At 43.5% G+C, this 16,604-nt stretch overlaps 1 protein-coding gene across 1 annotated transcript; it reads left to right on the forward strand.

Annotated features, from left to right (window-relative positions):
- Window positions 1-437: 437 nt before the first annotated feature.
- Window positions 438-5,614, forward strand: LOC150027870 (putative F-box protein At3g16210). Its single transcript, XM_090300931.1, has 2 exons — window positions 438-1,059; window positions 5,535-5,614. The coding sequence occupies exons 1-2, from the start codon at window positions 438-440 to the stop codon at window positions 5,612-5,614; spliced, it is 702 nt and encodes a 233-aa protein (XP_090157057.1).
- The last annotated feature ends 10,990 nt before the right edge of the window (window positions 5,615-16,604 follow it).

A 16,604-nucleotide genomic window follows, 5' to 3' on the forward strand; every position in this document is an offset into this window, starting at 1 on the left:
TTTTTACATTTCTTTTTTTAACCGCTATTGATTAATGTATGCATGCACAGGCTTTGGATCAAATTCTATTTGAAGGGATCATGAACTATAGCATTTTAAATGATGAATTAATTATTACATTGATCCCTAACAAGGTTAACAAAACACTTTCTATCATTGACAATGGTATTGGCATGACCAAAATGGGTAGGTAGGTGGTGATGTTCAACTTCCATTGGCACATAAATGGGTAGGTACATAAACTAATTCATTCCCATATTTTATGTTATTTCTTTTGCTCACTTATTGTTGTCAACAGTTGGAGTACTTGCAATAGACCACCATAAAGAATCTTATTAGCAAACATTGCCAACTTATTACCCATCCCATTTACATTTTGGAGTGAGAGCAACAAAGACCATTGGCAACTCATTAACATTTGGCTGCGTAACCAAGAGATGTACGATAAATTTGTTGCTCAAAAGCTTGGAAATCATTTACCAGATGATCTTGTATTCTCCATTCTTTTCAAACTACCTTTGAAATCTCTTAAGAGATATGGATGCCTAAACAAATCATGGGCTTTCTTACTTGAAAATTATAATTTCATGGAGCTCTTTCGTATTAATTTCATATCTAACCAACATTCTTACTATGACGATACATCTCACCTTCTATGCCTCGATCAACCTGATAAGTCCTCCTTATTTTCACTTTCTGGTAGGTCGTTTCAAAATATGGAAAAAGTAAATTGGTCAAAGGGTCATTGTTCTAGATATTTTACTTTAGGTTCTTCTAGCATTAATGGAATTCTTTGCCTCTACCCACACAACTCAGGCACTATGTATTTATGGAATCCATCTAGCGGTGAATTTAAGATCATCCCTCCCAGTCCAATTAAGTATATACCAGATTCTATGGACCATTATTTTTATTATCATGGATTTGGCTATGATTGTGCTAGAGATGATTATAAGGTAATTAGAAAATTAAGTCTTTTTCCAAGTGTTCATACAAAGGATGAACGCGATTATGAAGAATGGGATATTCATGGACCGTGGGAGATTTATAGCCTAAGAAGTAATTCTTGGAGGAAACCGAAATTTGATATATATATTTATCCATGGTGTGAAGAACTTGATAAATTCTACTTAGAGGGGATGTGTCATTGGTTGGGTGACTGGCGGGAAAGTTATGATGATACTAAAAAAACATATTTGGTATCATTTAACTTATATTTATATGAGAATTGCAATTGGGTAGAGGGTTTTTCATAAAGGTTTGGAGAGGTTCTTTGTTACTAGAAAACACTTAAGCGCGAATATGAGAATGAAAGAAGAAATGTTGTACATCTTATTTTGGTAACATTTTTTTTTTTATCAGCAAAAAACGAATGAATAAACAAGAGGTATTTCAAGGATACCTCACCCCGTATACATAAGACATGCCTTCTGCTCAAATTACAAACATCTACTCTAAAGAAAAAGAGTTCCTAGGAAAATTAACAATCCTCATACGAACGATTGGTTCAAGACACTAATTAGAGAAAGAAAAGCAAACACCTCGCGCTTTGGACACTACCCTCATACCTCATTTACACTTTCTGTGACCCTACTCATCCTAAAGCTTAAGAAATGACTTTTTGGCTCCCTATGACCCATTGAAAACATCCCCACCCACTCATAACACTTAACCCACACAAGCCAGGCACTACTTTACACGTAGAAAAGAGGTGAGACGTAGTTTCCTCCTCCTCTCCGCACAGGTTGTAGATATTTGTGGTTAATCCTATCCCCCTCCTTACCAGATTTGCTTTATGTTATTTTGTCTTCCAGAATCCTCCAAGCCGTGAGATATGTGGATGGTTGTGCCTTTAACCTTCAGAACCCCACATTATTTTTCTTGAAGATAATGTGTGTACTGATAAGTTAGCTAATTTAGGATTTATTCCTAGAGAATAATTTCATCGGTACAATATACTTCCATCTAGTATGTTCTTAGAATTCTTTATCAATAGGTATAATATACCTATGTATCTGTTTTGTTAACATATGGTTTTTGGTCTAGTCCCCCCATATACTTTTTTTGTATGTTCTTTCTTTATTTTTATTGTTCCGTCCGGTTGACCAGGACGTCTTCGTGCGCGACCTCAACCGTCAGCTAGGGACTCCTTCCCACTGGTTGCCTGTGAATTCCTGCAAAAAAGAGGACAAAGAGGCGCCCTAGCGGCCGTGTGCACTCCGACGCTCAAGTCAGCCAGCAAGAAACACCAAAACTGTCCACCTACGTCTCCGAGCACCGCGTATGGCACTCTGAAGGTGGTAAAAGAACTGTGTATATGTGTGTGTTGTCTCTTTCAGGCAAAAATATTTCCCAGTCACTTGTACGTAACCTTGAAGCACGAGCAAGCAACTAGAGAGTTCTCTGGTAAATTTGCCAAAAGTTCCAACCCTTTTTCCAACATTCCCTGCGCTATTTAAACTACCCAAGCATTTAAAGCGCCTTAAAGCGCTTTTAATCACAAACGTAACGCACTCATTAAAGCGCTTAATTAGAAAACGTAGCGCATTTAAGACGTTGAAACGCTCGGGAGCCATTATAGTACCTGAATGCTCGAAAGGGAAACTGTATTGAATAACTTTTAATTACCTGGCACCTGACTAAAGGGTGTTTCTATTCTGGCATGGCTGTCGTACACGTGGAGGGCCTCACGACGCCATGGCCCCATCCGGGGACGCTTCTGCCCATCTGGGGACGTTTCTACGTGTGAGTCCTCCTGCTGAGAGTGCTACTGCGCTAGGGGTGACTTTTTGGGTTCCAACTCATGCCCCCAAGTATCTAGTCACTTACTTTGAGAGCGTATCTGCCTTCCTTTTGTACTCTGCACTCGGTTGCCCTGGGCGTGACTTTCCTCTTGAGTCGTATCTGCCCTACGGGCATCTCTGGGGCGGCAGGAGCACTTCACGAGTCAGGCTGCCCTTCACTCGTACTATTACTATGGCCTTGAAGCCACCTTTTCCTTCTCTTTATCGCTGCCCCGTGCTATTGGGACCTGAGGCCTTCCCACGGTGTCGCTCCCTCCATGGTCTTTCCTACCCATGGGTATCGGGGAACCACACCGTGATTGCCTTACTTTAGCACTGTTTGATCTGGCGACGCCCTGATTGGGCGACGCCTTCACCTAGGCAACGCCTTGCCTTGGCGACGCTTCTGCTTGGCTGTTTGAACTGGCGACGCCCTAGTGGGGCGACGCCTTCACTAGCCGACGCCTCCTCTTGGCATTTCTCCACCTAGGCGACGCCTTGCGTTGACTTTGACTCTCCAGCAGTTGACTTTGACCTTGACTTAGTCAACGCTCGGATACGGGACGGTACATTTATTTTTTTAATAATACTTTTTTCATGTGATGGCATATGATTGTTGTTACTTGAGGTTTCTATTGAGTCGAGATGTCAAGTTGCATAGTGATGCCTAACATAAAAGCTTTTATAAAAAAAGAAAAAGAAAATTGCAACAAAAGAAAACAAAAAAGAAATAAGGCCATTTTATTTTTATAAAAGGTTTGGAAGGAATAAGTGGGGCTTTTTCAAAATATGTCTGTTCCCTTTGTGTTGTTTATTTCCTAAGCTAGGCAACAACATTATAAAGTGTTGTTTTTGAGATTTTTGTGAAGAAGAATTAACATTATATAATTGAAAAAGAAGAGTTAAAAGTATTGCAATCCCCCTTTAAGAATTTTTTCTCAGCTCTGCTTGCAGGGGATGTCATAAGAGACTCTTACTTTTTCTTGTTTCCTCTTCTTCTTCCTTTTAAATCCAGCCTTCATTTGTCTTCTCTGTTGAGGAACAACTTATATCTATATCTGGTTTAGCTTCAACCACAAATTTTTGTTCAAACACTTTCTCACAAAGTTTGTTTATAGAAGGTAAAATGTTACTTTGTTGGTTATTTCTTAATGATTATTTGCAATCTTGTTAAATTTTACATGCAGGAAAGTTCTGTTAATTGCATTAATCATAGGAAGCTTGCGCCACCTTTTCGATCATCTGATACCTCATCTCGGCCGCATGCAGTGTCTGAATGATGAAGTATATCGGTCGTTCCTCGTTTTCGACCTCCTGTACTAACGCAACACTGATTGCCTCCTCTGAGACCGCCAAATATACCAGGATGGCTGATCGGGTCTCGACTTTTGTATGATCGATGGAGATGTTAGAAAATCCTTCATTTGTTTGAAGATTTCTTCGCATCTATCGTCCCAGTTGAACTTGGTTACCTTTTGAAGCAGCTGCACCATCGGTTTCGTTCTCTCGGCCAACCGAGGTACGAACCTGGAAAGGGCTGTCAAGCGCTTTAGGAGTTGTTGCACCTCCTTGATGTTCTTTGGACTTCTCATGTCGACAATGGCTTGACATTTGTCGGGGTTGACCTCTATCCCCCTATGGGTCAGCATGAAACCCTGGAACTTCCCTCCCTCAACCCCGAATGTGCACTTCCTGGGGTTGAGCATCATATTGGCCCCTCTGAGGGCTTTGAACACCTCCTCAAGGTCTTCCACATGCTGGTTGAAAGAGGTGGTGGCGAAAGATTCCGACAGAGGAGTTTCGTGAGGAGATTTGAGGCGGAGATGCGTGATTTTCTAACTGTGTTGTGTCTCTCTACATTCTTCGTTTGTTAGAATTTAGGGATTTTTAGCAAGAAAAAGAAGAAAGTAAAAAAGAGGAAAAACAAGAAAAATAAGAAAAAAATTAAAAGAGAAAATAAAAATAAAATAAAATTTATTAAAATTATATTTATTTTAAAAAATATTTATTTACTCAGATTTAAAAAACCTAGAGTGTTTTAGTGAAATTTTAAAATAAATCTTTAAAATTTAACAAAAATTAAAAAATATTTTTTTAATTCATTCATGAGATTATATTAATCTCTAATAAATAAGTTCCGTTAAAATTAATTTTTAATGAAAGATTTATTTAGTGTGTTAGCGCAAGTCAATTTGATCTAATCTATGAAAAACCAATGACTATAGACTTTTATTACTATACTTATCTCTATTTTTAAAAGATAAGCCCTCTATTTTTATTACTGTTATAGAATTATTTTAATTGAATCAGTAAGGACTACATAATTAGTTTAAATTCAATATTAGTATAAGCTTTTAAATTTGATAATCAATTAACCAATTCAGACAGTGTTTTTGAGATTAACCCAGTTGTGATTTTAAAGAACCTTATTCAGAAAAAAAAAATGATTAAAACTGTTAAGAGAAATTTTAAGAAATTAGTTGGCTGTTGTAATATCCAACCAACTATTCATAACAATATATAATATTAATATTAGATAAATGAATGATTATCTACGTTTTCCAATTTTCAAATTTAATGAACATCTAATTAATAATATTTGATGGATATAAGTTGATACAAAATAATTTTTTTATATTCCGATAAAAATCTTTCTTTATATTTGGGTTGCTTTCAAAATTAATAAGTTTGAAAATGGTTTATTATATATCAACATAAAGTTTCTAAGACTGGTATAATTTAAACTTGTAGACTCTGTCCAAGCAGCTGATGATGTGCATGATTCATCAGAGTCCTTCTCACATTGGAGAAGGTTTTGCGGCTTCGGTTAGACAATTTGATGGCGCTACATCTTCTGATGGAACTGGTCACATAACTAGGCTAGCTTCAATTGATTCCTTTGATTCAAAATGGTATGTAGAAACCTTTTCTTGTTGGACTATTTTTGCTTCTAATTATATTCTAGTGAAGAGGAGTTGGTATGATGTGTTCACTTCAATAGGAATGGTTATGAAGATCATTTCCAACACATGTATTCTTATTATGCAAACGCAAGTTATTAGTTTAATAATTGGTAGTTAAAATTATGGATTCAACTTGATTGGCAAATTGTTTTCAACTTTGTGGAGTTTTTTATCATTTTGCTTTAGCATTTTTCTAATGACAAAAGTTTCATAGTTAAAAGTTTAGTGAGTTTTCTTAGAGTCTTCTTTTGTGTCTTTTCTTGCTTGTCATCTTTTTCAAATTTTTGTCACATTACTTTACTTCAAATTTGGATTAGCCTTTTCTTGTTTGTCTTTTCTTTCTTTCCTCAAGTTTTGTGGTGAATTACCTTGAGGAAGTGTTGAGGCTTTGGCATTTTTTACTTGAGACTTTCTTAAACCACAAGAAAGTCTTGGCTAAGGGAGGAATTCTTGTTTATTAAGTGCTTAGAGTGCTTTTATTCAAATTGTCGCAAGCTTTACATTTCTCACTAACTTCTTTTCAAAAACTTGTTTGTTCCTTATGTTTCTTGTTTGTTATGACTCATATTTAAAGTGGCGCTTCTTCCAAACCTCAATCTTATCACAAAGCCCACCTTTTGGGAGAACTTGTGGGGGTCAATAAGCAACTTGTCCACAAAAATGAGAAACTAAGCCAATTTGCACAAAGATTGCAAAGACTAGAATAAGCTCAAGCAAGGCAAAATCAAGAAGAAGAGGAGGAATAGAGATTGCCCAATTTTGATGCACGACATCATCAACACCAACCACATTATTGTTTTGATTTTGTAAAGTTACCTAGTTTTAGTGGGTCCAATGACCCTTCTTTGTATTTAGATTGGGAAGTTAAGGTTGAACATCTCTTTAATGTGTATAAGGTCACCGAGGACCAAAAGGTTAGGTTAGCTTCCCTAGATTTTTTAGACTATGCCAACCAATGGTGACAACAAACTGTGATGGACATTAGGCTAAACAAGAGGCCAACCATGGTCTTTTGGTATGATTTGAAAGTATGTATGCGCGCGCACGATTTGTTCTTCCTCCTTATAGGAAGGAACTCTTGTTGAAGCTCCAAAGGCTTCATCAAGGACCTAGGATGGTAGATGAATACTTTAAAGAGTTAGAAACAACCTTGGCTAGAATTAATATTCATGATAATGAAGAGTTCAAGATAGCTAAGTTTGTAAGTGGTTTGGGAAGAGAAATTAAAGATCTTGTAGAATTATATGAGTACTCTTCTTTAAAGAAAGTGATCCACCTAGCCATCAAGGTGGAATCACAACTTTTGAAAAAAATATCTTTAAAAAATACTCATAATGATGACTTCTACAAATCTTCTTGGAAGGATATAAACAAAAGCTTCTCCTTCCAATTTTTCAAAACAAACCATTTCTCACCAAAAAGTTTCTAAACACAATCCTTCTACCTCTACCCCTAAGTCACCCACCAAAAGTTTAAGCACAAAATGTTTTAAATGTTTAGGTTTTGGGCACATAACTGCCAATTGTCCAAATAAAAGAACCACCATGTTATAAAAAGAAAATCAAGACCAAATTAAAACAAAAGCTAACAAAGACAATAAAAAAGAATATGGAAAGTAAAGTGGGTCTCATCTTGTTGACTCCTACGAAAATCACTGCACCTCCTAGGTAAATTTCTTCCTTCTCTTTTTCTTTTCCCAATAAATCTAAATACTAGACATCTTTGTTAAAGAAGTTTAGGGATGATCTTCGAAAACCTCCTAAAGGTTCTCCACTTTTAAGAGGATTTTCACTAACAAATCATCTCTTCCCTAGACATTCTCTACAACCATGGCCTGTATCTAGAATTCACCCATGTGAACTCTCCAAGCTTCATGAACATAAGTTTTTTTCACATCCTCAACTTAGAAATCTCTTCTCTTGGAACAAACTAACTAAGTTATTTGCAGGAGTTCTAAATTCGAGGACGAATTCTTTCCAACTTGGGGGGCACGATACAAACCAAAGCAAACAATGAATGACTAAGGACAAATCGAGTACCTAACAAAAAGGTTAGTCATCTCATTATACAAAGTCGGGCTGCTGGTCAGTCATCAATAGAAGAAGAAGCTACAAACCAAAATATCAGAAGTTCTTCCTGCTGGTCTTCTTAAATGTTTAGAAAATGTATCGTCCCGTACCCGGGTGTTGACTAAGTCAACGTCAAAGTCAACACCAGGGGTCAAAGTCAACGCAAGGCGCCGCTGCCTAGGTGAAGAGACGCCAAGTGCCGGCGTCGTCGAGAAGAGGCGTCGCCAAGGCAAGGCGTCGCCTAGGTGAAGGCGTCGCCCAACCAGGGCGTCGCCAGATCAAACATTACTAAAGCAAGGCAATCACAGTGTAGTTCCCCGATACCCATGGGTAGGAAAGACCATGGAGGAAGGCCTCAGGTCCCGATAACCCGGGGCAGCGATAAAGAGAAGGAAAAGGTGGCTTCAAGGCCATAGTGATAGCACCAGTGTAGGGCAGCCTGACTCGTGAAGTACCCCTGCCGCCCCAGAGACGCCTTTGGGACAGATACGACTCAAGAGGAAGGTCACGCCCAGGGTAGCCGGGTGCAGGGTACGAGAGGAAGGCAAATACGCTCTCAAAGTAAGTGACTAGATGATTGGGGGCATGAGTTGGCACCCAAAAAGTCACCCTTAGCGCAGTAGCACTCCCAAGCAGGAGGACTCACACGTAGAAACGTCCCCAGATGGGCAAAAACGCCCCAGATGGGGTCACGGCGTCGTGAGGCCCTCCACATGTAAGACAGCCATGTCAGAATAGAAACACCCTTTAGTCAGGTGCCAGGTAATTAAAGTCATTCAATACAGTTTCCGTTTCGAGCGTTCAGGTACTATAATGGCTCCCAAGCGTTTCAACGTCTTAAATGCGCTACGTTTTCTAATTAGATACGCTGATTGATTGCGTTACATTTGTAATTAAAGGCGCTTTAAGGCGCTTTAAATGCTTGGGTAGTTTAAATAGCGCTGAGAATGTTGGAAACGGAGTTCGAACTTTTGGCAAATTGACCAGAAACTCTCTAGTTGCTTGCTCGAGCCCTGAGGTTACGTATAAGGGACTGGGGAAAAGATCTTTGCCTGAGGGAGAAAACACACACACAATACACAGTTCTTTTTATCACCTTCAGAGTGCCATACGCGGTGCTCAGAGACGGAGGTGCACAGTTTTGGTGTTTCTTGCTGGCTGACTTGAGCGCCAGAGTGCAAACGGTCGCTAGGACGCCCTTTTGTCCTCTTTTTTGCAGGAATCCATAGGTAACCAGTGGGAAGGAGTCCCTAGCTGACGGTTGAGGTCGCGCACGAAGACGTCCCAGTCAACCGGATGGAACATTTGGCGCCCACCGTGGGGCCGATATAAAACATCAGTCCCATCACAAGTTCGAGAAAATCTACGAAGTTACAGTAACGTTGGAGGAGGTTGGAGTGACAATGGCCCCCACCAGACGAAGTACAGCACGCGCAGCCCCAGTAGAACTATCCATGCAGCAGGTCCTGGAGATAATGAGGGGGCTGCAGCATGATATGGCGGAGTCGAAACTGGAACAGGAACGCATGCAGGCAGATCTCGATGCCTCGCATGAGAGGAATGAAGAGCTCCACCGCGTAAATGAGGAGCTGCGCCAGGGCCTGAGAAATGATCGGGGGCGGCATGGACATGACGAGATGGAGAACCATTCCCCACCAAGGGAGTTTTCAACTCCCTTCTCGCAGGAAATTCTAGATGCAGTGATCCCGAACACGTTCGCGGGGCCCAAGGTGATCTTCACCGGGATGGAGGACCCGGAGACGCACCTTGCTGCATTTCATACACAGATGGTCCTGGTAGGCGGTTCTGACGCTGCCAAGTGCAAGCTCTTTATGAGCACCCTGACTGGGATGGCTATGGACTGGTTCATCAGCCTCCCGAACAGTCACATCACATCCTTCCGCCAATTGTCACGATTGTTCAGGGAACAATATTTAGCAAACAAGGCCCCGCCGCCGGTCTCCTACGATTTGTTTGATGTGAAGCAGTATCAAGAGGAGACCCTGAAGGAATACATCAATCGCTTCGGGGCCCAGGTCGTGAAGGTTGGTACGACAGAGGAGCCTATGATCGTGTACGCATTCGTGAAAGGCGTATGCCCCGGTCCTTTTGGAGAATCCATCATTCGCAACCGCCCTAGGACTTTCGCTGAGCTACGGCGTAGGGCGGTAGAACATATTGCTTCTGAAGGGGAGGTGTGTGTGAAGCGCACCAGCGTCGTGCCCTCACGCCCGAGGGGACCGGCGCGAACTCAACCCGTCAAAGTCAATGAGACCACGACGGGAAAAAAGAAACCAGAGGCGAGACGCCCCTACGAGGCTAGGAAGCCCCAGCCCCGGGGTCCAACGGGAGGTGATCGCCCGGCTAGAGAAAGAGAGAGACCGGCAAGGTACAATTTTGTGGTGGAGCTAAAGGACCTGATCGCCAGCGCGAGACGTCGCCAACCAAAGTATGAGCAGGGTCGCCTCCCCGATACCCACAGGTAGGAAAGACTGTGGAGGGAGACGAGACCACCAAAACGCCAGCGAATCACTAGCAGGGCGTTCCCCGATACCTATGGGAAGGAAAGACCATGGAGGGAACGACCCCCCCCAAAGCACTCGGCGTTTCAGACACCCGAGGACGATACGGCGTTGCTGTAGCAGGCCTCTCCTTAGGCGTGGGCGTCGGGCGTTAAGGATCAAGGGAAGGACCGTTTGGGTGTTAGAGACACCCCGTGGACGATACGGCTCCATTAGGTGAGCCTCTCCATGGGCGTGGGCATTGGCGCGTGACCTTTCCCGGGCCTACAAGACCGCCCAACGAAGTGAAAGAAGCGAGTATAATGCAAGCAAAACAACCAAAGCACAAGAGGGCAAAGGATGAGAATAAAATCACACAGCCAGAATTCTATGTCGCGAGGACACGAAAGTAATCATAACAAAATCCCAGAGTTGTAGCAAGAGTGCAGATGATTCAAAGAATTACAAATTTGTCAGAGAAGGTTAAAACAAGTATAAAGGAAGGGGCTAATGATTGAGGGTGGCGGCTCAATCGTCTATCTCCAAAGGCACGACCTTTCCATCAACAATGTGGTGAGTGGAATCGCAGTTGGAAACGTCGATCCCCGGATTCGTGCAGACTGCTTGAGCCAAAGCTTCTTGGAACCCCTCCTCGAAAGTATCCGCCATCTCCTGAATAAGGGTCTTCTTATCCTTCTCTAGTTCTCCAATGATGGAGTCCCCGGAAGCCACCTGCTTCTCTAAAGCCTCCTTCTCCACGCGGAGTCGGTTGACCTCGATTTGCAGTTTGTCGTAGTCCGCCCGGAGAAGGCCCATAGCTTGGGTCTAGGACGCCATTTCCCCTTCCATCCGCTCCATTGCGCCAGTTTGTTCACAGCAGCGGGCCTTCAAGTCCTTTTGCACTTTTTCGTAAGCTTCAACTATGTTTTGAAGGCTCGTCACCTGAACTTTGAGAGCAACTTCCCCGGCGTAGAAGTCAGTCTGGAACTCCAACGCCTCTGCCAGTTGTCCCTCAGCTTCTGCTTTGGACTCTTGCGCCTGCTTCAGGGAGGTTTGGTAAGCTTCGTTCTGGCATCCCAGGGTTTTCTTTTCCTCCTCCAGGGCAGTTACCCTTGTTTCCAAGGCCTGGAGGGTTTGGGCTTGTAGGACAGCATTTCTGGCCTGGGCGCGCCATTCAAGGGCCACCGCCAAGAAGGCCCCCAAGTAAAAAGGCATGCCCTCTTTCCTGTCGGTGCCCTCTGGCATAGTTCCGCCACTGAAACCCCTCATCAGATGCATGATTGGAGGAGGGATGGCGATGAAATCGGGGGCGGCAGCGACGGGAGCAGGGGAAGCAGAGACTTCTGCCGGTGGCGGGGGCGGGGCAGACTCGGCGCCTTCGCCCCCTTCCTCTCGGACTGTTGTGGGGGGAAGTGAGGTCGCACTTGGAGGGTCGTCCATGAAGGAATTCCCTCCCTGGGGTGACGCCTCTAGCAGAAGAGGAACCCGCGCATATTTCCTCCTCTTGAAGGGTGCCACGCCGTCCGATTCTTCATCATCCGATATAATCTCCAAGACCCGTTTCCCTTTGTCAAGGGGGGTCGGAGCCGGCGACGAGGCCATGGCTAGAGGAACGGCAACGATGGGCAGAGGAGAGCCGCCAGTCTGAAGCGCCTCGGGGCTATGTGGAGATGACGGAGATGAGCCTAGGGGGGCTTCGGTGGTGATCGGAGGTGGCGGTGACAGAGTTGGTGGGGGGATCGGATCGGCAGCAGGGGCGGAGGAGGCGCCCGCCTTCGCGGCACGAGCCTCCTTCATTGCTTTCGCCAGCATCATCCTTTTAGAGGCGTCCATCACCGATCCTACATCAAAACAGACCAAACAGCAGAAATTAGGGCCAAAGCAACTATAAAAATTACAAAGCGTATAGATGTGTGAGATGCAAGTAGTATGGGACCATGGAAAACAGGGGGAGAAAGCAGTGGGAACAAACATCCGGTAGCAAGGTGTTCACAGCAAAGGGGACGAGGGAAAAGTCTCCTTACCAAAGTATGTTGTCAGGGCGTGAGCATTGTATTCGCTAGCAACAAGCTTCAAAGTATCAAAAACGATCCCCAGCCCAGCCAAGGCCTTGCTTACTTCCCTGTCAGCAGGAGATAGCTCTTTCAGGGCTTTGGCCCTAAGCAGCTTAGGGCGCTCCGTCCAATAGAGGGGGAAGCCGTCCAAGGCTGTGGGGTCGTGCTTAGCGCTGCACACTCTAAAGAATTTCCCTTTCCAGTTTTTGTAAGAGTTTTGGAAGAGGGAGAGGAGGATCCTACCAGCGATCCCGGAAAAGCTTACCCAGAAGCTTTTCCCCTGCTTCTTCACTTTGAAGAAGTGCAAGAAAACGTCTACGGAGGGAGGGATGCCCAGGTGCCCGCAGAGGATTTGGAAACCCCTTACAAATGCCCAGCTGTTGGGGTGGAGCTGGGCAGGGGCGGTATTGATTTCGGTGAGGAGTTCCCATTCAAAGGGGGTGAATGGGAGACGCACCCCTACGCGTTTAAACACCGTCTGGTACATGAAGAAGAAAGGGTTCCCCTTTCTAGGTCTGTCGTCCACGCAGACAGGTTCCCCAGGACTGCCGGGACGAACGGATATGTGGGCGTCGTGAGTGCGGCAGAAAGCGTTAAAGTTATACAAATGGGGATCCCCACGGTGAGCTTCCAGGTCCTGGAAGGTAGTCAGGCTAGTACACTCGTTCAAGAGCTCGTCGGGGGCCCATGGGTAGAAGGCTTTGTAGTTGGACTTGGGGGTCTTGGGGGAGGAATCAGGCTCCGCGTTCGTGCGCGTCATGGTGTGAATAAATAGCTGAAGAAAGAAGAGGAAAAAGGTTTTAACAAGTGTAGCCATGACAGGAAGGGGAGTGAACCCCAGGAAACACCACCCATGCGAGAAAACCCAGAAAGAAGGAGAAGGGAACAGAGAAGGAAGGAGAAGCGGAAGAACGTAGTAATGCATGAATGTCAACAGTCCCAGGCAGTTCAATAAATCATGCAATGCGACGAAAGGGAAGAGTCATGGATATGCGAAAATCATACCTTTGCTGTCGAAGTGAAGGAGGAAGAAGAGCACGGGAGGGCGAGAGCAGAAATTGTAGAGAAAGGGGGTTGAAGGCGATGAACAATGCAAAGACGCAGAGAGAATGAATGTAACAGTGGGGTGAGTGCGGGGTTTGGGGTAACTTAAACGTTACATTTTGCAACCCAAGAGGCGCTAACTAAGAGCCGTGAGATCGTGCCACGTGTCAAAGGATCAATCGCCCAAGGGAAACGCAAGGGTCTCTAGATGATGGTCGTGCGATGGGCTACGTGGCGTGCGATCAAGGGTAGCCCCAAAAGGTTTTATTCTCCCCGTTTCAGAGGATGTCCAATCAGTCATTAAGAGCACTCCTATGGTTCAGAGAGTGTCACGTCAATAATTCGAGAATTGTTGAGTCAGCAGGGAGCGCCACGTCATCAGGGTGGCACGTGGACGGCGTGGGCGAGGCCTTAGTCTTTACGCTGAAGACAAGTCTTCGGCTTAAGACTGGGGGGCTTGTATACCGTCCCGTACCCGGGTGTTGACTAAGTCAACGTCAAAGTCAACACCAGGGGTCAAAGTCAACGCAAGGCGCTGCCTAGGTGAAGAGACGCCAAGTGTCGGCGTCGTCGAGAAAAGGCGTCGCCAAGGCAAGGCGTCGCCTAGGTGAAGGCGTCGCCCAACCAGGGCGTCGCCAGATCAAACATTACTAAAGCAAGGCAATCACAGTGTAGTTCCCCGATACCCATGGGTAGGAAAGACCATGGAGGGAGCGACGCCGTGGGAAGGCCTCAGGTCCCGATAACCCGGGGCAGCGATAAAGAGACGGAAAAGGTGGCTTCAAGGCCATAGTGATAGCACCAGTGTAGGGCAGCCTGACTCGTGAAGTACCCCTGCCGCCCCAGAGACGCCTTTGGGACAGATACGACTCAAGAGGAAGGTCACGCCCAGGGTAGCCGGGTGCAGGGTACGAGAGGAAGGCAGATACGCTCTCAAAGTAAGTGACTAGATGATTGGGGGCATGAGTTGGCACCCAAAAAGTCACCCCTAGCGCAGTAGCACTCCCAAGCAGGAGGACTCACACGTAGAAACGTCCCCAGATGGGCAGAAACGCCCCCAGATGGGGTCACGGCGTCGTGAGGCCCTCCACGTGTACGACAGCCATGTCAGAATAGAAACACCCTTTAGTCAGGTGCCAGGTAATTAAAGTCATTCAATACAGTTTCCGTTTCGAGTGTTCAGGTACTATAATGACTCCCAAGCATTTCAACGTCTTAAATGCGCTACGTTTTCTAATTAGATACGCTGATTGAGTGCGTTACATTTGTAATTAAAGGCGCTTTAAGGCGCTTTAAATGCTTGGGTAGTTTAAATAGCGCTGAGAATGTTGGAAACGGGGTTCGAACTTTTGGCAAATTGACCAGAAACTCTCTAGTTGCTTGCTCGAGCCCTGAGGTTACGTACAAGGGACTGGGGAAAAGATCTTTGCCTGAGGGAGAAAACACACACAATACAGAGTTCTTTTTATCACCTTCAGAGTGCCATACGCGGTGTTCAGAGACGGAGGTGCACAGTTTTGGTGTTTCTTGCTGGCTGACTTGAGCGTCGAAGTGCAAACGGCCGCTAGGGCGCCCTTTTGTCCTCTTTTTTGCAGGAATCCACAGGTAACCAGTGGGAAGGAGTCCCTAGCTGACGGTTGAGGTCGCGCACGAAGACGTCCCAGTCAATCGGACGGAACAGAAAATGTTGTAAATAAGTTGGGCTCATTTGAGGGGTCCAAATAGTAGAAATAAGCTAGAATAAAGTGCCTTTAGCGTAATAGGGGGTGTGGGTAGCATTTTAGCTTGTTCCTAGCCCATTTGGAAAGTATTTTGACCTAGTTTCTAAAAGTACAAGCCAAGGATACGGGATTGACTTAGTCAAACCCTAAGGCTGCCCATTTTTTCCCTTTTCTCATCATACCCCTTTAGCTTGTTCACCAAGACTCCTTCATATATAAATAGGAGGTCTACCTAGTGTCTTTTACAAGTTGAAATTATAGTAAAGAAATTATGCACATTTTTTGTGTGAGTTGAGTGAGTGAGTCTTCTCCTAAATTGGTCTTATCTTGGGTTCATGATGCTCTCAAGTGCCGGCCTCCTTTCACTTATCTTGGTGATTCCATCCCATCAAGTGGCGTGACACACCATAACTCCACATCCATAAGTTCTTCTTTCATCATCTCTTCCATTAATCCATTTCCATTCCATTCAATCATAAACTTGTTCTTAGTTTTTGCTTCTTTGAATCAATTCGGTCTTCTCTTTAATTCCTTTTTTGCTTATTCAATTCCGCACCATATTTGTCATCATAATCACCATATAATTGTTGAACATGGGAAGCTTTAATGTGCCAAATCCTCATGAAGCCTGAAGCTATGTGAAGTTTTAGGTTTAGGTTTTGGTATGGGGTTTAGAATCTTTGTAAAGATCAGTTTTGATTCACAGACAAAGCTCATTTCAATCAGCTTTAAAAGATTAAAGTGTTTTTCCATGCAAAGGGAAAAACAACCGATTAAAGTTTCAAAATAATCGGTTGTTTGTCACTTAGCTGGAAAAGGGTTTGAAACTGTTTTATAACTGATAAATGCATTCAACCGATTAAATCGTGGTTTTAACCGATTAAATGTATGTCTTTGTGATAGCTGTCGTTTTGCTGTCAAATTAATATGATTCTAGCGTAGACTTGTCTAACACTAGAGAGATGATAGTATAATAATCTATTTATTTGAATTTACTTCTTATTTTTAAACTTCACATTTGGGTTTTCTTTCCTTTTATAAAAACTGAAAAAATAAATATACAAACAAGTCGTCTTTGTGAGAAAATAAAGCAAATAAGACGTTCCCATTATAAAGTAACAAGAAAAACCAAATCTAAATGGCCATTTGAGTATACATACATCGACGTTGCTTAACAAATTATTTTTCATTTTATAAAGAAGTAAAAATCACAAATATCGTGATAATATTTGTAGTCACTACATATTAATTGTTAAAGAAAGTTTGATGTTTTTAAAAACAATTTTATGTTTTCAGGGTGTGAAATTATTTTATAAAGGTATTATTATATATTTATTTAATTTTCTTACTCTAAGATACCAAAAAATCATTTATTAAGATTAATGAAAGTAATTAATTTGGCTTTTTTTTACTGATAATCGTTAGTTGTTAACATATTAGTTTCTTTTGTTTTGGTTAAGAGTGATTAG

This window comes from Phaseolus vulgaris, chromosome 4 (assembly GCF_051622355.1).
Source record: "Phaseolus vulgaris cultivar YP4 chromosome 4, ASM5162235v1, whole genome shotgun sequence".
Taxonomy (NCBI): domain Eukaryota; kingdom Viridiplantae; phylum Streptophyta; class Magnoliopsida; order Fabales; family Fabaceae; genus Phaseolus; species Phaseolus vulgaris.